The 27,206-nt window shown below is 48.2% G+C and overlaps 3 protein-coding genes across 4 annotated transcripts in view; 2 read left to right on the top strand and 1 right to left on the bottom strand.

Annotated features, from left to right (window-relative positions):
* Positions 1-7,916, top strand: part of PTPN9 (protein tyrosine phosphatase non-receptor type 9) — a 30,079-nt gene extending 22,163 nt beyond the window's left edge. The window contains exons 8-13 of the mRNA XM_087972415.1: positions 1,083-1,176; positions 1,735-1,804; positions 2,925-3,003; positions 3,279-3,429; positions 4,816-5,023; positions 5,915-7,916. Of these exons, the coding sequence (XP_087828541.1) occupies positions 1,083-1,176; positions 1,735-1,804; positions 2,925-3,003; positions 3,279-3,429; positions 4,816-5,023; positions 5,915-6,129 (817 nt within the window). The 3' untranslated portion in view covers positions 6,130-7,916. The remainder of the gene's footprint in view (positions 1-1,082; positions 1,177-1,734; positions 1,805-2,924; positions 3,004-3,278; positions 3,430-4,815; positions 5,024-5,914) is intronic.
* SNX33 (sorting nexin 33) overlaps positions 1-27,206 on the bottom strand; it is an 89,742-nt gene that overhangs the window by 56,401 nt on the left and 6,135 nt on the right. The gene's annotated exons all lie outside the window — the stretch shown is intronic.
* The window catches only part of SIN3A (SIN3 transcription regulator family member A), a 36,470-nt gene continuing 27,878 nt past the window's right edge, over positions 18,615-27,206 (top strand). Inside the window, exons 1-3 of one of the 2 annotated variants that reach the window (XM_087972406.1) lie at positions 18,615-18,889; positions 25,245-25,466; positions 26,732-26,908. In XM_087972406.1, the coding sequence (XP_087828532.1) occupies positions 25,278-25,466; positions 26,732-26,908 (366 nt within the window). In that variant the 5' untranslated portion in view covers positions 18,615-18,889; positions 25,245-25,277. Of the gene's footprint in view, positions 18,890-24,511; positions 24,659-25,244; positions 25,467-26,731; positions 26,909-27,206 lie in introns of those variants that run through there. The other variant, XM_087972405.1, reaches the window with a different exon arrangement.

Raw genomic sequence — 27,206 nt, 5'->3', positions numbered from 1 at the left:
GTGGCTTGGTGGGCGTGGCAAGGGAAGGATATACTGCAAAATCCCCCTTCCCTCCCCACCCCACTAACCTGCTTTCCAGCTCCGTTCTCCTGGGCAAAGCAACCAAAGAAGAGCCAGCCGATCAGCTGGGACTCAATGGGAGGAAGAAAATAGATGGGGTTGGCGGGGCCAGTCAGGGGTGGCATTTGCCGGTTCTCCAAACTACTCAAAATTTCCGCTGCTGGTTCTACAGAACTGGTCAGAACCGGCTGAATACCACCTCTGCCCCCTTCCCTCCCCACCCCACTAACCTGCTTTCCAGCTCCGTTCTCCTGGGCAAAGCAACCAAAGAAGAGCCAGCCGATCAGCTGGGACTCAATGGGAGGCAGAGAAGAGATGGGGTTGGCGGGGCCAGTTGGGGGTGGGATTGGCCGGTTCTCCGAACTACTCAAAATTTCCGCTACTGGTTCTACAGAATGGTCAGAACCGGCTGAATCCCACCTTTGCCCTATACCATATCAGACAAATGGTTGTCCAGTCTCTTCTTAAAAGCCTCCAGTGATGAAGCGCCTACAACTTCTGGAGACAAGCTGTTCCACCGGTTAACTATTCTGGAAGGAAATTTCTCCTTCATTCCAGGTTGCTTTTATCCTTGATCAGTTTCCATCCGTTGCTTCTTGTCCTGCCTTCTGGTGCTTTGGAAAATACGTTGACCTTTGTCTTGTTTGTGGCAACCCTTGACATTATCAGAATATTGCTATCCAGTCACCCCTAGTCTTTCTTTTCGTCAGACCCCAATTCCTGCCACTCCTGGAGGGCATGAGGGAACCCATCTGAAGGTCCATCTAGGAAGAACCAAATTTGGAGGAAGGAGGAGCTGTCCCCCATCCCGTGGAGTTCCTTTGTTCTCCACTTATTTTGAGTCCACCATGGGAAGTTGAAGATGGGTGGACTTCCTAACCTTTTGCTTATGATACGAACCCAATTCTTGTTGCTCTTTTTAAAAGAAAATCTAAAGAATTGTTTGCTTCTTTGCCTGCTGGGAGACATTCCTGGTGCTTTCCTTTTTCATGTTTCTGCCTTTTTCTTTCCCTGCTTTCCAGGGCACCTTTGAACCAGGAGAAAAACCGATATGGGGATGTCCCCTGCCTTGATCAAACCAGGGTGAAGTTGTCCAAACAGTTCAACTATCAGGAGGTAAGTGAGGCTGATGGCATTTCAGGGAATCGAACTCCCAAATCACAAATTCTGCCCCACTGTTCATCCCCGTGCTAAGGGAGACATCCATTTTAAACATGCAAGGAAGTTGCCATATATGACATATATTTTCCTGCGGAAGTAATTTGTGAAGTCCAGTAGAATGGGGGTACGCTCTTCATGTTTTTAAAGTTCAATTACAGAACATGGGGTTGTGCCAGATAAAATGTATAGTTCCGTTCCAATGTTTTCTTGCCTTTGGTCTTGTTCTGTTTTGAGAAATAGAAAGCAAGAGGTTGTGGGAACAACCTTAAGTTCTCTTTTTGCCCGAGAATGTAGGAAAAATACTATTGGTTGCAAGAGAGAATATCAGATTGATGAAGCAAGTTATGACTACAAAGCTCCGATTACATGGGCCTTTTGTTTAGGAGTAGGGAGTAAAATCTGATCTTTTTTTTTAAAGATTGGAAAGCAATACTAAAAATACTTCCAGGTTTATCTTTGCCCAACACCGAATGTAGTTCTGTAGGGTTGACAAAGACGATTGTGTCTCCGTAGATGACCGACTACATCAATGCAAGTTTCATGGATGGCTACAAGCAAAGGAATGCTTATATCGGCACTCAAGGTATTTATGGTCTCTGATCTTGAAAGCATCACCTGGTTCTTTAGAAACCATAGAGAAGAGGCAACATCTGGATTCAGAGTCTGGAGTCTGTCAAATCACAGCTCCCTTTTCTGGCCTTGCTCAAACAGATGTGCCTTGCGTGTCTGGTGCTCCAGAAAAACCCACTTTTTATCAGATTAGACCCAGGGTCCGTCATCCTTTTTAGCAACTAGAAACAACCAGATTGAGTTGCTAAATTTTAATCCTGTGCAATATAGGTAGTCCTTGACATACGGTTATAATGGAACCTGCCCATTATATTGTCTGCCATAATGGCCTAAAACAGGTTGGTCACATGACTAACCCAATTTTATGACCTTTTTTGCGATGATCATTGAGTGAAGCAATAATCCACAATTTTGTCAAAACCCAGAAGTGCCTGCTTTCCACTGGGTGCTTTCTTACTCTTTTTTTTAAAATAATATTTTATTTCAATTTTCCACATTTAAAACAAAAGGGAAAAAAAAATCTTTTTTTAGTGAACAGCATGATTCCAGGTTTTCACATCTCCATACAGTCATAGCTTTAATTACATATTCATCTTTCATATTTAATTTCATATCTTACCATGACTTTATGTGTTCTCTATTATTTTTTCTCAAATACTTCCCTCAGGCTTATTTGATAAATTTTCCATACATTTCTTAACCTATTTTTCTATTTTTAAATAATTCTCATATCTTCATATTCATTACAGTTATACTTTTATCTGTCATGTTTACAATTTCATTGCATATTCATATTTCATCATTTCAAAAATTCCACCTCAATTCAAACATAAAACCCAGAAGAGCCTGCTTTCCCACTGAGTGCTTTCTTACTCTCTTGAAATCCCCTTCTCTCCAATATTTCCATGCCACAAGAGAAATAATGGGCCAGGATCAGGACAACCTATATTAATATAATGATGATCGCATGATTGAGGGATGCTGCAAAGGTCATAAATGCAGACATTTGTCAAGGTTATTTCTTCTGCACCATCATGACTTCAAATGGCCACTTAACAAAGCAGTTGGTAAGCGAGGACTACCTGTAGTATGTACCTTTCAGCAGTGTCTTTATATTTCCTGTTTCACTGTAGGGCCGTTAGAAAACACATACAATGACTTCTGGAGGATGGTGTGGGAACAGAACGTGCTGGTGATCGTAATGACCACAAGGTAACGTATCTGTGCATCAGACAATAAATGAGCATGACCTTGATGGGTTTTAGCAGAGGGGGTGGCTTGCCCATTTGCCCTGATGCTCTGCTGAAGATGCTCTTGACTTGAAACATCAAGTCAAAACCAAAACTCTTCTGGTTTTGGACTTGATGTCTTTCGCTAACTGGGCCAGCTGTGGCTCCTTCAAAAGATGTGTCTCCACGCTTCCGCTGGGCTCCAAGCTGACACCTTCCTGGCACGCGCACACATTCCTTTTATTCTTTCCATGACAGGATTGAAGAAGGAGGCAAGCGGAAGTGCGGCCAATACTGGCCACTGGAGAAGGACTTTCAGATCGGCTATGGAACCTTAACGGTTACCAACCTTGGAACAGAGAACCTCAGCCATTACAAGAAGACACTTCTGGAGATGTTCAGCTGTGAGGTGATTGCGCCAACTCTTCATCAAAGGGCCAAGGGGTGTCATCATACTGGTCTTCCCTTTCCCAGCAGGTCCATTCCGTTCTTGCTCACAACCTATCATCACCCTCCTTTCAACCCTTTTTAACTGGCAATTTCTTGGATGGAGAGTTGGGCTACACAAGATTATCTCGACTGGTTTCTGTAACAGAAACATTCCTGGTGTCTTCAGATTTCTGGTTGTAAAATCCCTCATTCTCTCTCCATCGGTTGGCTCCCTAACAGTCCATAACTTCTCAACCTTCAAGGTTGCCGAGCCTTGAGAAACATTATGAGGTGATAATTCCCAGTATCCCTTGGTCGTACTAGCTGTGGCTGCTGGGACTTGTAGTAAGCTCAGCTCAACAGTGGAGGGAACTCAACACTAAGGTGGTGTGAACTTGAACGATTAAACTTCCGGCACCGCCAATAGAAATTACACAACTACCTTGGGGTGGAGCAGATCAGTACAATTTTTGCTAGGAGGAAAGAACTGTGTTCATTACTACTCATGAATTTAAGTGGGGGTGTTTTTAAAATTTGCAAAGCAAAAAAAAAAAATGTTGGAAATGGCTTAAGTATAAATCCAAAGTAAAGTTGCAGAAAAAGCAGTAAAAATGTCACAATTTTAATATTAAAAAAAAAAGAAAGAAAATGGGTGGATTTCAACTCCCAAGATTCCACAGTCGGCCATGCCAGCTGGGAAATTCTGGGAGTTGAAGTCCACATGTCTTAAAAGTTGCCAAGTTTGGAGAGCCCTGATTTAGATAATAGTTTGTTGTTTCTTCAATGCAGTCTCTTAAGCCGACTGTATGAGTCTGCTCGCCTTCAATTTTTGGAGGTTGAGAAATGTTGATCTGAAGGAGTCATCAACTCCTAAGCAGCAACCCATCTGTCAACTCATAAAATATTTCTATGGTCTTTTTAGAGTTGCCAACAGAAAGGGAGGGGTGGGGAAGAGGTTTGAAAGAGCAGTGCGGCAGCTTGGAAATCGAAAGTGCATTCCATAAATGTTTTCAAAGATAGTAACTAGGTGACTGAAGTTTCCGCCGTGCTAAAATTCTAACTGGAGAACATGACTGATGACTATTGGAGAATACAATTTATGACACACCCAGAGGGGTGGGGGAAAACCAGGGTCAAGAGAGACAATGAATGATGTGTCTCAGAGTCGGCTACATCCAGGTAGTGCCGACATGTTAACTCCCAATAAGTCCTTTTGAAATTTTGGAAGTTTGGCTCGAGACTCGTGATTTAATTGGGGGTAACTGCCAGAATCCTGACACCGTCCTTGCAATCTTGGTGTGAACGTGGTGATCTAAAACGTGGGATCCACTCTCTCTACCCCTCCCCCCTTTTCCATTACTTACAGAACCGTGAGAGACGCCGTGTGACCCACTTCCAGTACGTGAGCTGGCCCGACTACGGGGTCCCTTCCTCGGCAGCGACCCTCATCGACTTTCTGGGAGCCGTCAAGCAGCAGCAGAGAGTGGCCGTCAGTGCCTTGGGACCACGCTACAAAGGTCATCCAGGCGGGCCACCCATTGTAGTACACTGCAGTGCCGGTATCGGGAGGACAGGTAACAGAATTACCCCGTTACCCGTCCTGGGGTTTTGAGCAGAGGGTTGGATTTCCAAGAACTTCAGAAGTTTCCTCCCATGGGTCCACCTTCTGCTGCCTCCCAGCGTGCCCCACGTAGCCAAGCCAGAGCTTAGGAACTTGGGAGTTGAAGTTCACACCTCTGTTGGTGGCCCACATTGGAGAAGACTTCCCACTTGTAAAACTGGGAGTTGTTCTGGCCAAGGCTTATTGAGACACTAACAAACACACGTTAGTCCTAAAACCCTTTTTACTTTATTTCAACGGCTGTGAATTTTAGTCATTCACAGCCCGTAATGAGCCTCACACAGTTTGTAAATAGTCCCATGGAAGTCTGCCAAAGTCCTTCAGGATAAGTCTGATAAGCACTCACCTTTATCTTCCTTGAAATGCTGCCAATGACTAAATTTCCAATTAGTTGTACAAGACCAAACGGAGCATAAATTCAACACGGAGCTTCAGGTTTCAAACCGACCAGTAGGAACAAAGTTGCTTCCTGCAAAGGCTCCTGTCCCTTTGCTTCTCCTTTATGTCTTATGAGAGGGGCCAATCACCTCCAAGCCTTACTCCCAAGTCGCCCCCTTTGTCTTAACCGTTCTTGCCCTCTGGCAGCTCTGCACATGTGCGCACTGGGAACAGGCTCCCGCTGTTCCTCTGCCTCACTTCTGCCAGGCTTAGGAGGCTCCAGAGTCAGCACATAACCCCCAGATGTATCAACCTTCAACTTCCCCCAAGGCCCTGCAGGTTGGGGATTATGGGACCTGAAAGCCCAACCTTTTCACCGAAAAGCAGACTCAAAAGGAAGCGAGATGCAGGACGTGGGGTTGTTTCGGAGGATGATCCATCCCTTTTCCCCCTGTCCTTCCTCCAGGTACTTTCTGCGCACTAGATATTTGTCTGTCTCAACTGCAAGATGTGGGTACCCTCAACATTTACCAGACGGTGGTGCGGATGAGGACCCAGCGCGCCTTCAGCATCCAGACCCCCGAGCAGTATTACTTTTGCTACTTGGCCATCCTTGAGCAGGCGTACAGAGAAAATCTCCTCCCCTCCTCCCATCCCAGGATGGGTCCGGAGAAGAGCTAATGCGAAGGTCTAGATGAGAAGCTCACCCTGTCCTCAGGTCAGGTCTGGAAACTCAGCCAGGCCTCAGCCACAGGAGGAAGTACTTATTCCTTCCTTCCTTCCTTCCTTCCTCTTTCTCATCTTCCTTCCTTATCTTCCTTCCTTCTTCCTTCCTTCCTTTCTCATCTTCCTTCCTTATCTTCCTTCCTTCTCATCTTCCTTCCTTATCTTCCTTCCTTCTTCCTTCCTTATCTTCCTTCCTTCTTCCTTCCTTATCTTCCTTCCTTCCTCCTTCCTTTCTTTCTCATCTTCCTTCCTTATCTTCCTTCCTTCTTCCTTCCTTTCTTTCTCATCTCCCTTCCTTATCTTCCTTCTTCCTTCCTTCCTTCCTCTCTCATATTCATTTCTTATCTTCCTTCTTCATCTTCCTTCCTTTTCTCCTCTTCCTTCCTCTGTCCCTTTTTCTCATTCTTTCCTTCCTTGTTCCTTCCTTCCTTCCTTCTCTCCCTCCCTCCCACCTCCTGCTCAACAACTAGGTTTGGTCGGGGCTTGCAGCTGGAACCTGGCCCGTGGCAAGCCCCCATTCTCTACCCCCAAAGTTGGAGGACATTTTTTTTTCTCGTGGACTCCTCAGCCACAATGAGCCACGACCAGTAGCCACGGACAAGGGATCCCTTGAAACCACTGCCTTGACTGACCTGTGCCTTATGGAGAGAAGAAAATAATAATAAATAATAATTAATTAAATAATAATAATAATGATAATAATAATAATGATGATGATGAAAGCAACGAACAAAGCAAACCTACGGGGCTGCGTTAACCGAGTCCATGAACAGAAAATCTCGACTCTTCTCCACGGGCCAGTCCTACGAGAGGCTGCCACGGAAGAAGAACCACGCAACGTTTCAATCTTAACCACCACTAGGCCTGCCTGCCTGTGTTGTCCATGTGTCCGTGCAACGTCCTTCTCTTGCCCGGGATCAAACCACAGTTCCCGTTTATATAGGCGCAGCTGCTTCTAGCCAAGATTCAGCGTAGCGTCATTCCGACAATGTCCCACGCTACTGCCAAAGTTGATGGCGCTTTCCTTTCTCCCACCCCCCCCCCCCCAGCCATCTCTGCCCCCTTCTGGGTTCAACCACGCCCACCGACCTGGAAGCCGCACGCCTTCAACTAGGGCACAGATGCCGAAGAGGCTGGCATTGGGGCAGAAGGCGGGCAAGGGGTGTGGTGGAGAAGGCAATTTGGGGTCACGTTCTTCCTCATCCATTGGGGGGCCCCTTTTGGAAGGGTCCATGATCCGGGGGGGGGGCTCTGGAGCCTGCAGGACGGGGGTGGGGGAAGGGCAGGAATTGCTTGTGTGTTTGTCCCTAGCTGGAAATGCTGGTACGACTAGGGGACCAGAAAGAATAGGAGACCAACTCAGAGGGGCCTTGCGGGATCGAGGGGGGGAGGGCACAGGCAGAGAGGGAGGGGCAGGGATTGAAGCTGGAACCATTCTCTTCCTCCGAGGATCTTCTTTCAGGTGAAGCTGGGAAAGGGGAAAGGGGGTAGGGAAGACTTTTAAGGCATCAAGAGACAGAGAAGGTTGTGTGAAAGTTGGGGCGGCCAGTAATCTCCCTTGTAGCATGTGGGGGCCTCCATAGCAGCTGTCGTAATCCGGAGCCCTGGTGCCTCTCCTCTTTCTCTCTCTCTCTCTCTCTCTCTCTCTCTCTGCTTGCAACGGAAAAGTGGGCCCGGCGAGCCACGTGAATAACTTTATACTGGAACCAGGTCTTTAGAATGTATATATTTTTTTTAATTTTTTTTATTTTTTACAACCCCCTTCTCTCTTTTTTTTTTCTCTTCCCCCTTTTTCGGTTTTTATATTTAATCTTAACTTGCTCACATCCAAGTTGGGAATCATTGTAAATGTTCCTGGTCGCTGCTTCCCAACGAATTATGGGCTCTTTCGGGGGGAGGGGGGGGGTTATTATTTTCGTTTTGGTTTTTTTTTGGTATTCACCATTAAATATGCCTACAAACCCACAAGCTTAGTGCTGTTCCTTTTGCGGCTTCTGCAAATGGGTGGTCGAGGGCAGAGGTGGGCAACTGATAGTCTTTCTCCTCTTAACAGATAACAGATAATCAGAGTTGGAAGGGACCTTGTAGGTCATCTAGACCAACCCCCTGCCCAAGCAGGAGACCCTACACCATTTCTGGTCCAGCCTCTTCTTGAAAACCTCCAGTGATGAAGCTCCCACAACTTCCGAAGGCAACTGATGGTTGATGGTTCTCACTGTCAGAAAATTCCTCCTCATTTCCAGGTTGAATCTCTCCTTGTTTAGTTTCCATCCATTATTCCTTGTCTGGCCTTCAGGTGCCTTGGAAAACAGCTTGACCCCTTCCTCCTATCCGTGGCAGCCCCTCAAATATTGGAAGACTGCTATCTCCCCTGGTCCTTTTGTTCATTAAGATCAGATTAAAGTCAGATTAACAGAGCTGGAAGGGACCTTGTAGGTCATCTAATCCAACCCCCCCCCTCCACCCTCAAATATTGGAAGGCTGCTCTCCTGTCTCCCCTGGTCCTTCTCTTCACCTTCTCTTCACTCTTGACCGACCTTGGCCCAATTCCAACACCTTTTCGGCAAGCAAGTGATTGCAGGTCTGTGCCAAAACTTCCATTCTAGGTAGATGTTGCTCCTGGGGAATTCTGGGAGTTGAAATCCACACATCTTAACGTTGCCCAGATTGGGGGGGAGACGACACACAGTTTTCAAGGATGTTGCCTTTCGGGCATGTAGCAAAAAACGATGGATGGAGGTTAAAAGAATGGAAACAAGCTTGCAGGATCGTTTTGAAGGCAACTCTTTTTCTAAACTGGACTCGTTGGAAGAGAACGCTGGTGGTCTTTTGCACAGCTGAGCCATCCTGGGAGAGGATAAGGAACTCGGGTTCGAGTACCCGCCGCTATGGGGCTGATTTGACGAAAGGTGCAAATTTAGACCAAATGCATCCGTGAATTAAAATGCAGCAGAGTCGGACTTTGGCATTTCACCCATTCTCTCACCCAGCCTAGACTGCAGTTTGTAGACAGGACCCATACGGTGCCTCCCCTGGAAGGATGGTTAGAGATAACCCTGAACGGGATAACCAGGAATTAGGATATTTCCAAGGGGACCAAAGGGAAAAGAAGGGGCTGTGGGGGAAGGGAGGTGGAGTCAAAAGAGGGATCGGCCTGGAATCCTCAGGTAACCACAAGCAACCAAAATCTAATCCCCATTGAATGCTGCTTATAAGAGACCAGCTCGATACCCGTGCTTTGCGATGAAACTATGTGATCGGGCTTAGTTTTTGGGAAGGAAAATAAGGGGGGGGGAAATCATCCTCTCCTACCAGCATCCATCGGTATTCCTCTGGCAAGCGTCCTGTGAGTGTGTGAGAGAGTTGAGGGCTGTTTGGAAACTGAAACAGTACTTGCTGTGTGAGCAAGGAGGAGACAGCAAGGAGCCTGGGCGGGGCTTAGCTCAACTGTTCTGTACTAAAGCTGCTTGGTGCTCTGAAACTTAAACTCCTCTGCTTGTGTTTTGCCTTTGGAAGAGATTTCTCTTCAGGTGGGGAGGGGGAGTAGAACTCCTTAGCATCAGAGCGTGTTAATAACAATAATATACGAAATACTCTAAATGCTCAGATGGTCATTTTGAAAAATCCTCTTAGTGAGTCCCTAGAAGCTAAGAGGGACATACGTGCCAAATTTACATACATACATACATAACACACATACATACACACATACATACATATATATATATATAAACCAGTTTTTATATTCAAACATGCACGTTATAAACAGATATTTACCTATACATACACACACTATATGCATATATGCATGTGTGTGTGTGTATGTTTTTGTAAAGAAACTAGGGAGTTTTTTTTTAGGAGAGTCTGTCCCATTTTTAGTATCTCCTGTTTATTGCTTCCATGTGTTACCTGGTTGCTTTTATTGCTTGTAAGCCGAGACATTTCCAGACGAGATGAACGACATTTAAGCTTAATAAATACTGTAAATATCCATGGGAATCTCGTCGATGGAGATTCTCCGTCCTCCAAGTCCGAAAGGTGCCCCCCCTTTTTTTTCCTCCTTCCCAGAGGCAACTGGACTTCCTGGTTTTCCTTTGAAGACGTTTCACTTCTCGTCCAAGAAGCTTCCTTCGGTTCTGAAGAACAGGAAAGCCCAGTTGCCTCTTGCAAAAGCAACTTTGGGGCAAAAACAAAAAGGAGCATTAGTGGCTCAGTGGTTAGAGTGCAGGACGGCAAGCTAATCCTACTGCAATTTGGCAGATCGGATCCCACCAGAGGTTGACTCAGCCTTCCGTCCTTCCAACGTCCATAAAATGAGGACCCAAATTGTGGGGGGGCAAGAGGCTGACTCTGTCAACCGCTTAGAGAGGGCTGGAAAGCACTATAAAGCGGTATATAAGTCTAAGCACTCTTGCTATCCATCGGAATATCCACGTCTCAAAACTTTTCTGGAGCAAGGCAACTTTTTTTCCCAAAGTTGACCCCGGGGTGCCAAGGCAGCTTGAATGCTCCTAGGGCTGGGCCAGCTTTTTAAAAGAGATTTTTTAAAGAGCTTTAAATTTTAAAGATTTTTTAAAGAGATTTTTAAAGAGTTGCAAGAGAGAAGAGAGAGAAACCCCCAAGGCAAAAAAAAAAAAAAACAACAGGCCATTCCCACGTTTCCACAGCCGCCTCTCCTTCTACGACTCCTCCCCCGTAAAAGAACTTAAGAGATCTCCAAACTTGGCCACTTTAAGACTTGTGGGACTTCAACTCCCAGAATTCCTCAGCCAGCTTTTGCTGGCTGAGGAATTCTGGGAGTTGAAGTCCCACAAGTCTTAAAGTGGCCAAGTTTGGGCACCTTTGATTTCGATGTTGATGATGGCCCATCAGAGCCTTTTTTCATCCAAAGCTCGGTAGGGGCCACTTCCGGGAGGAAGGGGGGAGAAGAGGAGGCGTGGCCTAAATCATAGCTTTAGTCCCCGCCTCCCCCACAACGGTCCCTCTCTCCCTCGGCCAATCAGCGCCCAGGGGTGTGTCCCTCCATTCAAGGATTCCTGGCTTGGGGCTTTAAGGGTATGTAACAGCTGCTTTCCATTGAGTCCATGGATGCTGGATCGGGTTTTTTGGTTTTTAAAAATTATTATTTTCCTGCGGCTGCTTTTCCCGGGGGTGGGGTGGGTGGGGAATGCAATAGACCCTTCCCAAGTGAGAGGAGTAAATGAAGGAGAAGGAAGAGGGGTGGGCCAAGAGAGAGGTTGGAGAAGCAGGCTTGAGTTTCCTTAGGGCGGGAAAGGAGTTGAGGGTGGGGAGGGGGAAAGAAGGGGCGAAGGAAGACCCCCGCCCCGGCCCAGGTTTCCGAAGAGGCTTGCGGGGCTGGAACTGATCCGCAGAGGGCCAGGATTCCCGGGGGAGGGGGTTGGGTTGTCTTTCCTCCCCCTCCTCGGTCGGGATTCCGAAAGAGGAGGAGGAGGAAGAGCAATGGGAAACCTAAAGACACCCCCCAGAATCAAAGCTGGGAGGGGAGGGGGCTGGGGAAGGCGAGTTTGCAACGCCCGGGCTTCAATCCTCCTCCTCCTCCAGCTGTGAAACTTCTCCCCCCTCCCCACATACACACCACACACACCTTGGGGGTTTTTGGGGAAGAGCAAAGGAGAGCCCCTGGGAGGGGCTGCGCGGGTGGCGCGAGCGCTAAAGGCGGGGGGAGGAGCCAGGGCGCTTTTCCTCCCCCTCCCTTAGACCCCCTCCCCTCTATTCTCCCCTCCGCCTTATTTCCCCTCCCCTCCTCCTCTCTGTCTCTTCCCTTCCCCTCCATCTACTTTCCCCCTTCCTCCCCCCAGGCGCACACCTGGAAGCCCGGATTTCCGAGCCACCGGGGTGGGTCCTCCCCCCTCCCTTCCCTCCTGGCCGAAAGCGGCGCCGCGGCTCGGGGTCTCTCTTGGCCGGTCCGGGGCTTCCCCGCGTCGGCTGCCTGGCGCCGGAGTTTCTCGCTCGACTTTGCAGTTGGGCTGGTTTTGAATGGGGAGGGAGGGCGAGAAGAAGAAGAAGGAGAGAGGCGGGGACTGTCCAGATGCGCGTCCGCACGTGGAAGCAGGGCTCGCCTGCACGTGTGAACGGAGATACGGGGGCGGGGGGGGGAGAGGAGAACCGTGTTCTCGTTGGGACGTGAAATCGGGGCCCGGCGAGGCGGGTCAAAAAAAAAAAGGACCCTCCCCGTTTAACCCGCCATTGTTCTAGTATTCAAAGCAACACGTGCGGTTCCTGTCCGTCCGTCCCCCCCACCCATCCTTCCTAACACCCCTTGTATTTTTCCCACTCCGACCCTTTGAGGTAGGCCAGGCTGAGCCATGGCATGCCTTGACCCAAGGGGACTCCAGGACCTTAGAAACGCCATTCACACGTTACGCTTGGCTTTCAGGTGGGATTCCTTGGAGGTTCGGCTTGCGGGAGCGAAAGGGAACCGGTGGGGGGTTCCGCGTGGACGAGGGTGGGGGAAGGGGGTCGTATGGTCCTGGCACTGGGCTCGAGGGTTGCGACTGAAGGCTGAAAAACAGCTTTTATTTGTGCCCTGTAAGACTTCTGAACTTGCAACAGAACCCCACAATTAGGTTTAATATGAGAGGCTTGCAGGGCCAGGGCAACGTGCAACATGGTCATACCAGTGCAATACAATATAATGTTATTCTATTTATTGAGTTATTGAGAGGTATTTTGTGTTTTATTTGGGGGGGGGGGGCTGCAACCAAGGGAAGCTCAATTCAATTTCATTGTAGATAGATAGAAGATAGATAGCATTCTTTATTGGCCAAGTGTGATTGGACACGCAAGGAATTTGTCTGGGTGCAAATGTTCTCAGTGTATATAAAAGAAAAGATACATTTGTCAAGAGTCAAGAATCATCAGGTACAACACTTAATGATAGTCATAGGGTACAATAAGCAATTGAATCATACTAGGAAACAGTCAGTAACAATTGTAAGGATACAAGCGACAAAGTTACAGTCATACAGTCACAAGTGGGAGGGAATGGGCGATAAGAAGCGATGAGAAGGCACGCGTGTTGTGGGTTGACAATAAACGTTTGATTTGACCCCCGTGCAAGGGTTCAAGCGGATCCCCTCCTTTTAAGGGGAGATGGGGGAGGGGTTGGCAGTGGCTTATCCTGCGGACTTGATTCCCGGGTGCAGGCTGGCTTGGTTGCCCTGGGAATGTGGAGTCCATGGTCCTGATTGCAGCAACAGCCATTCGGACCGTCCTCGGCCCATCCTCAATCGAGACAGAAGCGACATCGGAAGCGGTTGTTTTTTTTCCGGGGGAGGGGTGGTCTACTTGAGCCCCCACCCACCCTCTGTCTCCAACCCAGAGCCGGGTGGGGGGGGGCAGAGGGTGGCGCCATTAGCCCCTCCCACCAGGTGGCATATCAAGGAACACAATCCCGGAAGTCAAACCCCCTAAACCCGGGTCTGGGAGGGCGGGGAAGAGAGGGGGGAGACGCCCCCCCAATCTGGCAGTTGCAGTGCAGACCACCGGGAAGGGACTTGGGGGATGCATTTCCGGGGTTTAAGATCCTTTGGCGGAGCGGGGAGGGTGAAGGCGTTGACTTCACAACCCAGGGGAAGTGCACCCATAAATGGGCATTGGATCATTCCTCGCTCGGTTGCTTTCATTCCGCCGCCCATTCATTCTAGTAAACAGTGCCCTTACGAGGATTTTCTATATATAACTCAGAGAGAGAGAGAGAAAAGGGTGGTGTGTGTGTGTGTGTGTTGTTAGGCAGTGTTTCTCAGCCTTAACAACTTGAAAATGGATAGACTTCAACGCCCAGAATTCCCCAGCCGGCATGCTGGGAGTTGAAGAGTCCACCCACCTTCAAACTACTGCCAGGGTGGAGAAAGATTGCTTGAGTGCAGGGCTCCCCAAACTTGGCCACTTTTAAGACTTGTGGACTTCAACTCCCAGAATTCTCCAGCCAGCAGAACAGAGCTGGCTGGAGAATTATGGGAGTTGAAGTCCACAAGTCTTAAAGTGGCCAAGTTTGGAGGCCTCTGCTTTAGTGTCACAGAAATACAGATCGGCTGTCTCCAAAAGGGACAGCCAAGTCACTCTTCCCAGTGCCGTTGTAATGTGGACCGGTTACAAAACAGGTGGTTGTAAGTTGAAGACGGTAGTTTCTTAGTTGACAGAATGTAGGCGGGCGAGCACAAGAAAAGATTTCTGAAACATGATAGGAAACATAGTTAAATTAAAACCAAATGTTGCAGAATGAATTTGAGGGATGCCCTACGACCACAAGGGGTTGGATAACTTTAAAAGGGGGTTGGGGGATTACCCTCCAAGGTCCCTTCCAATTCTGTTATTCTGTCTGTCTGTCAACTCATCTTTGGCTGCCGTTTTACCAAAGCTACATACTTCCTTCAAAATTTGAAAATAGAATAGAATAGAATAGAACAGAACAGAATAGAATAAAATTCTTTATTGGCCAAGGGTGATTGGGCACACAAGGAATTTGTCTTGGTGCAAATGCTCTCAGTGTACATAAAAGAAAAGATAGATTCGTCAAGAGTCAAGAATCATAAGGTACAACACTTAATGATAGTCACAGGGTACAATAAGCAATCAAATCGTACTAGGAAACAGTTCATGTTAAATGATAAGGATACAAGTGACAAAGTTGCAGTCATACCATCACAAGTGGAAGGGGAGGGGTGATAAGGAGTGATGAGAAGGTTAATAGTGATAGTAGTGCAGACTTTGTAAATAGTTGGACAGTGTTGAGAGAATTATTTGTTTAGCAGAGTGATGGCGTTGGGGAAAAACTCCCCTTGTGTCTAGTTGTTCTGGTGTGCAATGCTCTATAGCGTTGTTTTGAGGGTAGGAGTTGAAACAGTTTATGTCCAAGATGTCAGGCCCCCCCATTATGCAATGGGGTTTATTTGAACTGGGGTTATTCTAAATCAAGCGCATTGGCTAAAAATGTGCAACATAACAGTTTAGAAGCCGAGGATTGCAAACCCTGTAACTTCCAAGTTTTCAGTCCAGGTGGACAGAGTGTCAAGGGGTGTCTTTGAAAGGCACCCAGGAATCCAGAGCCTTGTCCTAGGTGAGGATGAAATCCAGACAAAGCTTGGCCTGTCTCTAGATGAAGATCTATAGATTTCCATTGGAAAGGATTTACATCTTTGTCTGTCTTGCCTGGGGCAAGAGCAACATTGTTCTGGGCTTGGCCAAGCCTAAGGTGGGAATAGACTGAGGTGGAGGTGGAGGGTGGGCGGGCAGGGGATGTCTTGTGAGCTAGCTAGGTAGGTTGCTTCAAGGATTTGGGGAGGGGAATAAGTACAGGAAAAGAGTGGGGGGGAAGCGTTTAACCTTTTTCAAGTGGATACAATCAAAATTGATTACATTTTGCTTTGTTCTGAAGGTCAGTGGTTACCAACAGCTCCATATGTTCTTCCTTCCTTCCTTCCCCCTTTCTCACCTTCCTTCCTTCCTTCCTTCCTTCCTTCCTTCCTTCCTTCCTTCCTTCCTTCCTTCCTTCCTTCCTTCCTTCCTTCCTTGGTAGATTAGCCTCGATTTTTTAAACGACAGCCTCGATTTAAAATTACCCAGGGAATTTTGGGGACTCCTCAATCCTCAATTTGAATATTCTGGGGGGGTTTTTGGAAATCCCCCCTGGGGTTGTCATTCTACAGTACAACAGCTTTTCTTTCCTGAACTAGGGCCCTCTAGCTATGTTCAGAAAACTCAGCCGCCAGTGGGTCACCAAATGTGTGGAGTTCAAAAAAACACAGGTTCACCAAGTGCTCCTGTTTGCCCGCCTCATTGTTAACACTATAATTTGGCTCTCCTTTATCCTGGTGCTTTTGTTCAAGTCTAGTCATGTTGGCCAACTTTTTTATAATTTTTATGGGAAGGAGGGGAACCTGGCTTTGAATTGTAGGCGTGCCTGGCGGTGGAGACGACCAAGCTGCGGTGTGATAGCAGCTTCTAGCCACGTGGAAAGATGTGAATGTGAAAAAAAAGGAGGAGGGTGAAAGTGTGAGTGAGGACTCCTGCTGCTGTTTTGGTTTGGTTTACTGTGAGGCGCATGCAATTTTGGAGTGGATTGGCTGCCCGGAGTCGGTGTGTGTGTGTTAGGCAGCCATATAAATATGTTTAATAAATAAAAACAAAATTTACTGCACCTTTCCAAAGCAGCATCTGAGAATTGGTTGTGCTTCCCATTCAAAGCACATCCTGTCCTTATTCTGAACTGTAATTAAGTCGATTATTCCTGACATGAAGAAGATGGTGTCACTTGCTTTCTGAGCCATCCAGGATGCTGGGCTGGAAGGGAACAGACGCTTCATGCAGTCTGTAATTGGGCAGAGACGGGATAGCAAACAGTCACGTAATTCAGGTTGTGTGTCTGACACACTGCCTCATGGCTGGCCCATGCCATCACATGGCAGGCAGGATGAATTAAAATATACCTGGCTGAATTGGGGCCCAGCAGAGCACACAAACACACCCTTCACTATTGCTTTATAAAATATCATTTTTCAGTAGCAGAATGTAGCTTTTTTTTTTTAACCGGATCATTCCATTTTTTAAAAATCTGTCTACTTCCAGATTTTCTATCCTGTCTTTTCCGAGAGTTCTCTTGTCTTAAAGAGATCTTCCTGTATCTCTTTATCTTAGGTGTAGATGGAGTGTATAAATATCCACATTTGGAAGATGAGTTTACTGTAAATATTCTATAGCCTTCTGTATTTTAATATAGATAGATAGATAGATAGATAGATAGATAGATAGATAGATAGATAGATAGATAGATAGATATAGATATAGATATAGATAGATAGATATAGATATAGATATAGATATAGATATAGATATAGATAGATAGATATATATAGATATAGATAGATAGATAGATAGATAAATAGATAGATAGATAGATAGATAGATATAGATATAGATATAGATATAGATATAGATATAGATATAGATATAGATAGATAGATAGATAGATAGATAGATAGATAGATAGATAGATAGATAGATGAGAGAGAGAGCTATATGTATATAGCTATATGTATATAGCTGCAGTATTTATGCTTAGTGCAAACAAGGGATTCTAGGAGAATCCATGCTGGGAATCTGTAGAATTCCCACCAAGTATCTGGCTTAAGTACCCACATTAAAACTGGACACTTAAATAAGTAAATATTCACCTGGAAACACAAACTCATTCAGGTTTTTGTGGACTGCATGGTTAAGAAGCCCATTTCCCAAGCCTGTTTTAATCATGTAATTCATTGGTGGTGGTTGTTTTTTTCTTCAAAAAATGAAATATCCCATGCGATTTGCATAGTGCTTATTTCCGGACATGTTGTTCTTAAACGTTCGAGCAAACCGTCTATGGAAAAACTACCTTTGTTTTTTTTTAAAGGGGGGGGAGGATTTCTTTATTGGGCTTCGAAAGAGAAACGGAGCTGGTCGGTTTTCTTGCAACCCCGTCCAAGTGCCACGTTTGGGCTTCTCCGCAGCGCCAGGGGTTGTTTTGAAGGGCAGTTTCAAACCGGCGTCCTGCTTTAACTTGGCAAATGCAACCAAGAATTTACATTTTTTAAATGTGTATATATATATATATTGCAGAAAAAGCTTTGCCCGGGGTTTTGATTGGGGCGGGGGGAGGAGGAAATGCATTTGGGAATTTGGGTGCCCCGCGATTGCAAAGCGCGAAGGGAGACCTGTTGCCTCCACCCCCAAAGCGGGCGGACTCGAGACTTCCGGGAAGGTGGGGCTGCGCGGGTTTCCCGTGTTGGGGAAGGAGATGCAGTTGCAGCAACATCAGCGGAGACATTGTGTGTGTTTGCTTTGCTTTGCAACCGAGCGGACTTGGCCGTTTGCAAGCCTCGGCTGTGAGTTGTGGTTGTGGTCCAGTTCTTTGCCCAACGGGGTTGGTGGGGGGGGGGGAAGTCTTGCTGCGCTTGCACGCGATCCACGCCGCCCGGGTGCTGCGCGGATTTGCAACGGCGGCAGCGCCGATGTAAACATTCCACAATAGGGCTCCCCGGAGAAGGGGCGGGGCCTCCCACCAGCCGGGGGGCGGAGACAGTCCAAGAGCGTCGAGGGGCGGAGCCACCTCTTTCCTCGCCCGCTCTCCCTAAGTCCCACCCTTTCGCCTGACTGGCGGCGCCTCCCGCCCAAGGGGCAGCGGCGGCCGCGGAGCTCGGGCCAATGAGAGTCGCGCGGGGCGGGTCCTCCGCGTCCCATACGGACATTTTCTCGCCTTCTCTCCACCCCTTTTTCTCCACTCCCCCTCCCTCTCCCAACCCGCCTTTGGCATCCCCTTCCTGGGAGCAGGCAGCCAATCGGGGCGGAGGAAGGGAGGCTGCGCTGCGCCGGGATTGGCCGAGGCGCTAGAGCGGCAGCCTGGCCGCCCTGTCGCCGTGCGGGAGGCCTCCCCGGAGCAGGGGAGGGGCGGGATTTCTCAGGGAACAGAGAAGCGGGCAGCGCTCGGCGGCGGCCGTCCTGAGACGGTTGCTCTTTGGCCGCGGTTCCCCCTTCCCATTCCCCCGGAACCCCTCACACGGGAGCCTGTGGCCTGTCCGGCTGCCGACTCGTCCGCCCAGGCCCGGCCCGGCCTTCTGCCTTTTCCTCAGCGCGGGGAGGAGAAAGACGGGAGACGCGGAGGAGGGTTCGCCGCGCCGGCTCTTGAGGCGAGGCGGCGCTCACCGGCGGCGGCAAGCAGGTGAGGGGAGGCGAGGGCGCGCGCGGGGCGGGGAAGGAGGGGGCAGCGCGCGCGGCGCGACGAGAGCCCGAGTCTGCGGGAGGAGGAGGGGGCACGCGCGGGGAGGGAGGGAGGCAGGCAGAGAGGGCGGGGCCTGGAGGCGTGTGGCGCGCGCGCTCGAGCGTGCAGGGGAGGGCGGGGAGGGCCGCCGGCGCTCGGCCAATCGGGGACCGCGGGTGCTCCAGGGCTCCGCCCCTTCGCTCCCGAACGGCCGCGGCGAGTGAGCCGCGCCGCCCCCGCTCTGCCTACAAGCCCCGCCCCCTTTTGCCCCCTCGCCCGCCGCGGGGGCGGCGGGGCGGGCCGGCCGCGAGGCTCCTCCCCCTCCCGTCATGCCTTCCCCTCCGGTGGCCCGCGAGGCTCCTCCCCGGCGGCGGGGCGGGGCCGAGCCGGTCCCTGCTGCAGCAGCTGCGTCGGGCGGGCTCTCCCGGCCCATCATCCCCAGCCCGGCGCGGGTCACGGGCCGCTCCTCCTTGCGGGGGCTGGGATGCTGCTGCAACGCCTTCCCCTCCCTCCGTGGCTTTTAGGGCGGGGGCTGCGGCTCCACGGCGGGGGGGGGCTGCTCTAGCCCCCTCCCCCTTAAGCTAATGGGGGGGGGCAGCCAAAGTCCAGCACATCTGGAGCGCCCCAGCTGGGTAGTTTCCTTAGATCCCGGATGATAACCCCTCTCCCCCATTGCAATCCTATGGCTCGAGATTAGGGAGCTTTTATTATGTTTTAATCTGAATTGATCAAGACTAGCTTTCTGCTCACTTGGTGAAGTGACTATAGAAATTAAATACATATTAATAAGGTATATATCTAGCATAGGCTCTATATCAGAGGTCTTCCATCTGGACAGCTTTTAAGACTGGTGGACTTCAACTCCCAGAATTCTCCCTCCAGTCACGTTAGCTCAGGAATTCTGGGGGGGTTGAACCTGCCAAGTTTGAAGACCTTTGTGGTACATGATAGATAGATGATAGGTAGGTAGGTAAATAGGTAGGTAGGTACAGAGAGAGAGAGAGAGATGATAGATTGATAGGTGATAGATCAGGGGCCTTCAAACTTGACAGCTTTAAGACTGGTGGACTTCAACTCCCAGAATTCCTCATCCAGTCATGTTAGCTCAGGAATTCTGGGAGTTGGGAAGTCCACCAGTCTTAAACTTGCCAAGTTTGAAGACACTTATGATAGATGATAGATAGATGATAGATAGATGATAGATAGATGATAGGTAGGTAGGTAGGTAGGTAGGTAGGTATGGAGAGAGAGAGAGAGGATAGATTGATAGGTGATAGATCAGGGGTCTTCAAACTTGAGAGCCTTAAGGCTTGTGCACTTCAACTCCCAGAATTCTTCCTCCAGTCATGTTAGCTCAGGAATTCTGGGGGTTGAAGTCCACAAGTCTTAAAGCTGTCAGGTTTGAAGGCCCTTGTTCTATATCTATACACACACGCACACACACAGAGGTAATCCTCAAATTATGACCACAGTTGACCCAACAGTTCCACTGCTAAGCAAGACACTGGCTAAGTGGGTTTTTGCCCCATTTTACAACCTTTCTTGACACTGTTCCTATGGGAATCGCTGCAGTTGTTCAATTAGTAACACGGTGAATTTGGCTTCTCTGTTGGCTGTCAGAAGGTTGCCAAAGGCGAATCATGTGAGCCCAGGATACTGCCAAGTGTTATTCTATTATATACATAATATAATTGCTGACCCTTTATTCAAACTGTACATCAGTGATTGCATGTCCTCGGTAGATGTCATATGCTAAATAAATAAGAGAGCCACCGTGGGAGGAAGTCTGATGGGCTGTAGACTGCCCCCTTGCAACTGGGTGGGATGGGGGTCCCGGTCCCATCCCAGGGCTTCCTTTCTTCCATCACCACCTGCTAATTCCCTCCCTGGAAGGGATCTTGGAGATCCTTCAATCTAGTGTTCCTTAAAGTTGGCGACTTTAAAACAGGGGTCTTCAAACTTGACAGCTTTAAGACTTGTAGACTTCAACTCCCAGAATTCCTCCTCCAGTCAGGTTAGCTCAGGAATTCTGGGAGTAGAAGTCCACCAGTCTTAAAGCTGTCAAGTTGGAAGACCCTTGCTTGAAAACACGTAGACTTCCATCCCCAGAGTTCCCCAGCCACCCTCTTCAAAATGTGGGGACTTCAATTCCCAGAACTCTTCCGCTCAGACCTTATATATAACCCATATGGTGCTTTTTTTAAAATCAATTGTTTTTCAACCTTGGCAACGTTTAAGATTTGGGGACTTCAACTCCCACGATTCTCCCTTAGCCGGCTGGGGAATTCTGGGAGTTGAAATCCATACACCTCAAAAGTTGCCAACTTGGAAAAACACTGCAGTCCGATCCCACCCTCTTAACAGTGCAGGAATCCATTCCTACTCCTACCCCTCATAGCCATCCAACTTCTGGATCCTCTCTTGCCATCTCCCAACATTCTTCCTTCGCTCATTTCAATTTAATTTTTTTTTTTTTACTTTGGTAGCTGCATTTTTAAATGCTGCTCTTCAGCTCAGGTGTGTAATGCTGGGGAGGTTGTGGGAGGCACATCATTGACAGAGAGAGGAGAGGAGGAGGATGAATGGTCAGTTTTAGCCCGAGCACCAAATTGCTAGCATCTGTTGGCGATAAATGCAGCGTCCTTGTGTCTGCTGGAGAAATCTTCAAGGATGTGTTGGCAGTCCAGACACTCTGCCTTAGCTAGTGTATCGGGGACACCCCTGTGAGACATCAGTGGCCTTTTGCATGTTGCCTGCTTGCTGTTTCAGCCAGTTGCTCCGAGTCTCTTTCAGTCCCTTCACCTCTGCTGGGCTTTCTGTCCTCAAATGCTCCATATCTCCACACCAACAGGCAGTCCTCGGCCAGACACCAGGGTGTGCTAAAATGGGATTTACTCCTATTAAGTCTCCTCTTGAGAGCGCTTTAAATGGAATGATTCAGTGTGCAGCCTTTGTGAGAGGCTGTTTAAATATAATAGTTGTTAGCGGTATGAAATTTTGAGGGCTGGCTGGCTGCTGGTGGGCCATTTCCTCTTGTTTATTTCCTATTTTAGGAATGCAAAGCTTAATTAATCCCCTGGTCAGAAATAAGATAGCTAGCTTAGTGTGGATGAGTGAGCACCTACTATTTCTCTCGGTTTACAAGATTGTGGTTGGTTGGTTTTTTAAACTGAGCTAGTTTTTATTTATTTGAGAAATCTGAGATTCCTTCATGTTTTACTGCACATTGCTAGTTAAATGTGCAGGATCTGTTTGCAAAGTCCTTTGTAATGTTGTTAAGATTCCTTTATATTTGGTTTGCTGTCATGATGCTAACTACCGAAAACACAGTAGTATTAATAGTTCATTGGGGCTAAAGTTTCATTTTGTTTATTTTTATTTTACATTTTATTTATTTATTTTGCTGCTTGGATACCAAGCAAAATTGGCTTTAATCATCTGGCGAACTGTTGGGTTCACATAATTACATGAAGTCATGGCTTCAGATTAGATAGATAGATAGATAGATAGATAGATAGATAGATAGATAGATAGATAGATAGATAGATTCATATCTTGAACTAAAAACACAAACTAGATTTTATAAACCATGGAAGCTGGGTTTGCATAACACACTAAATCCAACATAAGCAATGTTTTGGTTTAGTGCAAGAGTCCCAGAACTTGGCAACTTTAAGACTTGTGGATTTCAACTCCCAGAATTCCTCAGCCAGCTGGCTGTCGACAAGTCTTAAAGTTGCCAAGTTTGGGGACCTCTGGTTTAGTGTAAAATACTTAGATGCAAGTCTATTAATTTAGAAGCATACAAATAGGATGCTAGCCACAAGTTTATTTTTATTCAAAAGGCTGTTCAGTTTCGAACGCAAAACTCAAGGAACCACATTTAGATGTCGCTTACATTACACACTTCCCAGCAAGCCTACTTAAGATTACAGGTGAAGAGTTGTTGGACAGAAGCTTTTTAAATCTTGAAAAAAAGTTACACGCGTATGAATTTCCAATTTTTACCAGATTACATTTTACGCCTTCCAGGACATCATAAAATGTAATTCTATCAGGTATCAGATCCACTACTGCTCCCGTGAGCTTTCCAACCAGTCTAATGCATCAACAATAAAATTAGTTCATGCCTTTATTAATAATATGTATGTTAGGGATTGGTGTCATAATCCAGCTTTTTTCCAACCTGTGGCATCCCAAATGCGTTGGATCAATAGATAAATTGAACTGATGTTCAATACACATAGTGTTTCCCCTCCCCCCAAGCTTGGCAACTTTTAAGAGGTATGGACTTCAACTCCCAGAATCCCTCATGATTGCCTGGGGTCAGGCTTCACCCACGACTGTCCCTTAAAGATGTTCCAGAATTTGTGAACTTTTAAAATGTGAGGCGTGTCAGAATTGGTAGAGGCAGCCAAGTTTTCTGAATAGTCTCCCTGTCTTGATTGTTGTTTAGATTTAATCCAGTGATGAAAGCTCAAACAATGAAGTCTGAACCAAAAATACACCTTGCTTTTTTTTTTTCCTTAGCCTTTCTTTTTTTTTTTTTCTGTTCATTTCCACAATTTTCTTCCCAAGTAGTAATATTAAATTTTAATAAAAGTCCCTTCCATTTTCCTGCTGTCATAGCCCCAAAGACTGAAAGGCCTTCCATGGAAAATACTCATTGCAGGGACTGTGGATTATGCATTCCTTCTCTATTAAAGTTTGACCTGAAACTTCCTCTTGAAAATTATATTGAAAACAGAACAGGTGATCCTTTTTTTAAATGTTTTTGGTCCCATGCTTTCATTTGTCGTTAATGTTCAGATCTACCAAGTGGTAGAAAGTTAGCCTATCCTTTTAAACCCCAATTTTTGGCCCACGTTTGTGTGTGTTTGCTATTCCAATAAATATGTCTTCAAGTTTGGGGGTGTGGATGCGGCAAGGACCCTCCTGGTCCCAGCATCTTCAGTTTCCCCCATGGGTGAAGGTTCCCCTTTTGATGTGAAATGCATTCTTCGTGTTTATTTTCACAGATTAATTTTCATGTACTCAGGGGCTCATCAAGCATGTTCAATTTCTGCAATAAAATGCCCGTACATTTGTATAATTCATCTTCACTGCAGGCAGAAAGACAAAAGCACAGTCTACAAAGAAGGAATGAGTACCTTAACTCCTGAAATGCTTTTTCACTTTAGGTGCTGAAGAGGGGAAATAGGTGGCCAGCCTCTGCCAACCTTAACTGGGGTGGTAAATTCATTCAACACAGATCTGCGGACTTTGGGGTTTAAGCCTGGGTGGAAATAATGTTCACTAGACCGAACTATACTTTCTGCTCTATAAATAAAAAACTGGTAATAATCAAAGGCAGATGTTGGCATCCACAGGCACCGATTTGATTTGAGGGCGAGAAGGACGAAGCAGCGGGAAAAGCCCTTCTCGTTTAGTACATTTGTATTCTGGTGGGCCAGTTTAAGGCAGGCCAGAGGGACGGCAGCAAGAAACACTTTCAAGGAGTAGTTTCAAAAGGCTCTCTTTATTTTTATTTTTGGTCATCGTTCTGAAAAGGGGGAAGAGTTTCTAATTCTTCAGTATCCGTTCCAGCCGCTCTCTCTCTCTTGCCTAATCCTGCGGGCAGTTCAATAGCAGCTGCTCCAAAGCCATGTGCAAGGTGTGCGTTTCACTGGGAACAACACGGGAGGGTATTTACTACGCTTCCCTGCTGCTGAATCTGAGTGACTCATTCATGTAACTGCGGTGCCAGCAAAGCTCCACCATAAACGCTTTGAGATGCAATTAATGCACTCTCTTCCGACACGTTTCAGAATTAATATACGCCAAGCGAAGCTCGTGCGTTACTCAGATCGCTTCCATTCAGCCTCTTGAGCCACACAGGATATTCAAGGCTACAGATCACGGTTAGGATATATTTAAAAGCACGTTCAGTTTCTGGGAGCTGAAGTCCACCGGTCTTAAAGGGGGCAAAGGAGGGGCACCCCTTGCTTAGAACATTTAAGGTTGGGAGGGGGGGTGGTTGGCTCTCGCTCCAAGTAGCCCTTGAGCCTTTCGTGCAGTGAGCGAAGTTTAAAAAAGTGATTTTTTTTTACCATTTTTCACACTTAATGGCCGTTGCAACATCACACGATCCAAACTCGGGCGCTTGACGCCTGGCTCAAGTTTAAGGCGGTTGTGGGGGGGGGGGGTGTCCCGTTTTTGCGACCTCCTGACAAGCAGAGTCAACTTTGATTGCTCACTTAACGACCAACGGCGTTGCTCGTTGAACAGCTGCGGCGATCCCCCTCCAAACCACCGATCCCTTTCGGTCTCTCCGCAGGTTTCGTAGGGCTTCCCTGAGCATGAATTCAGGATGAAGCGGCGAGCGGAGGAACAGGAATCCCCCGTCTACGCGTCCCAGCAGAGGCGCATCGCCAGCAGCGCCGAGCCCTTCCCGCACCAACATCGGATGCTCGCTCCAGCGCCCCCGGTCTATGAACCAGTTTCGGAGACCATGCAATCCGCTACCGGGATCCAGTACTCGGTCACTCCCAGCTACCAGGTAAAGAGGCGCTGAAAGGGCTCCCGGCGGGAGGAGCTGCAGAGCGGCCAAAGAGGGTGGCAGGGCGTGGAGAAGACTTTGTAACTTCCTAAAAATCAGGGGTCTCCAACCTGATCAACTTTAAGCCTGGTGGACTTCCAACTCCCAGAATTCCCCAGCCAGCGATCGCTGGCTGGGGAATTCTGGGAGTTGGAAGTCCACCAGGCTTAAAGTTGACCAGGTTGGAGACCTGTGCTTAAGACAATAAGGGCAGTCTTTGACTTAGAACCATTTGTTTAGTGAACGCTTCAAAGTTACAACAGCACCGGGGAAACCAAGTGACCTAAGGCCATTTTTCACACTTGCATCATTCCCGTGATCAAAATTCAGAACCCTTGGCAACTGACTCACATTTATGACGGTGGTCGCAGCCTCCCGGGGGTCTCGTCGCCTCCTTTTTTGCAACCTCCTGGCCCAACAGAGTCAACAGGGGAGCTGGGTTCACTTTCACAGCCGAGCGACTCACTGTAAACAACCGCGGACATTGACTGGGGGAAGAAAGTTGGTAAAGCGCAGGGGAAGCTGTTCCCGTTTAACCGCCGTCTCGCTCAGCGGTGGAAATGCCTGCTCCCTTGTGGTCATAAGTCAAAGGCTGCTTGACTTGGATATAGCAGACATGATATTCTTCCAATTAAAATCGGAATTCCGATTTTTTGGGGAATCGCCCCCTTTTCCCCCCTTCTTCTCCTCCTTCCCCTTCCCTCGGAGGCCCGGAGTCAGGAGTTGCTACCGCTGACGCGGCTCTGCGTGGCTCCAGTCCCGCGTTGCCTCAGGAAGGGAAAGGCAAAAAGGAAGAGCCGCGGCGGCGCTTTGCAACGGCAGCAGCGGCTCCTGGTTTTGCCTTTCCTTCCCGAGGCAACGCGGGACTGGAGCCGCCGAGCCCCGCCAGCGTAGCAACTCCTGACAGCCCCAGCCGGATATCTGAGCGGAGCAAGCGAAGCCCGGGCGGGCGGGCGGTGCGAGCGGAGGCCGCTGAGCGGCAGGAAAAGGGAGCTGGGCAGCGATTTCTTGGCGCGTGGTGGGGGGGTCTCTTTTGGCCGGCCCCGATTTTTTTTTCAGAGTGGAATATCATGCCTGATATAGTTAGATAGTTCAGCTCGTCGCATCGCCCAACTTTCTTTCTCTGCCGTAAGGGAAAGGAGAATTGCTTGGCTCTGGGCCGGATCCTTGCTGGGACCTAACACCACCACCATCACCACCCCCATTGGCTTTTCTTGCCTTCCCAGGTGTCCACCGTTCCCCAGAGCTCCAACAGCCACGGACCCACTTTAGCCGCCGTCCACAGCGGCCACCACCACCCGACCCCCGTTCAGCCCCACGGAAGCCAAGTGGTGCAGAGCCACGCCCACCCGACTCCACCAGCAGCCCCTGTCCAGGGCCAGCAGCAGTTCCAGAGGTTGAAGGTGAGCCTGGTCAGAAGGACCAAGGGTTGGGCATCCCTTTGATCTTCCTCCCCTTGCTGCAGAGGATCAGAATAGAGCTAGAAGGGACCTTGGAGGTCTTCTAGTCCAGCCCCCTCCGTTCCAGCAGGAGAACCCACACCATCTCGGACAAGGGGCTGTGCAGTCTCTTCTTGGGTTTGTGTTATATGTTTCTCCCCTCGTCCTCCACCCAAAGCAACATTTGCATCTTTGGATACATTTGTTGGTTTATTCATTTATGTTACGTGCTCCGCTTTTCGACTCTGCCCTCTTCTTATTT

Source organism: Notechis scutatus, chromosome 11 (genome assembly GCF_049901735.1).
Source record: "Notechis scutatus isolate UNSWTSFEM ecotype Mainland chromosome 11, rNotScu1.2, whole genome shotgun sequence".
In the NCBI taxonomy this organism is placed as follows: domain Eukaryota; kingdom Metazoa; phylum Chordata; class Lepidosauria; order Squamata; family Elapidae; genus Notechis; species Notechis scutatus.
This window is presented reverse-complemented; position numbering and strand designations above follow the sequence as displayed.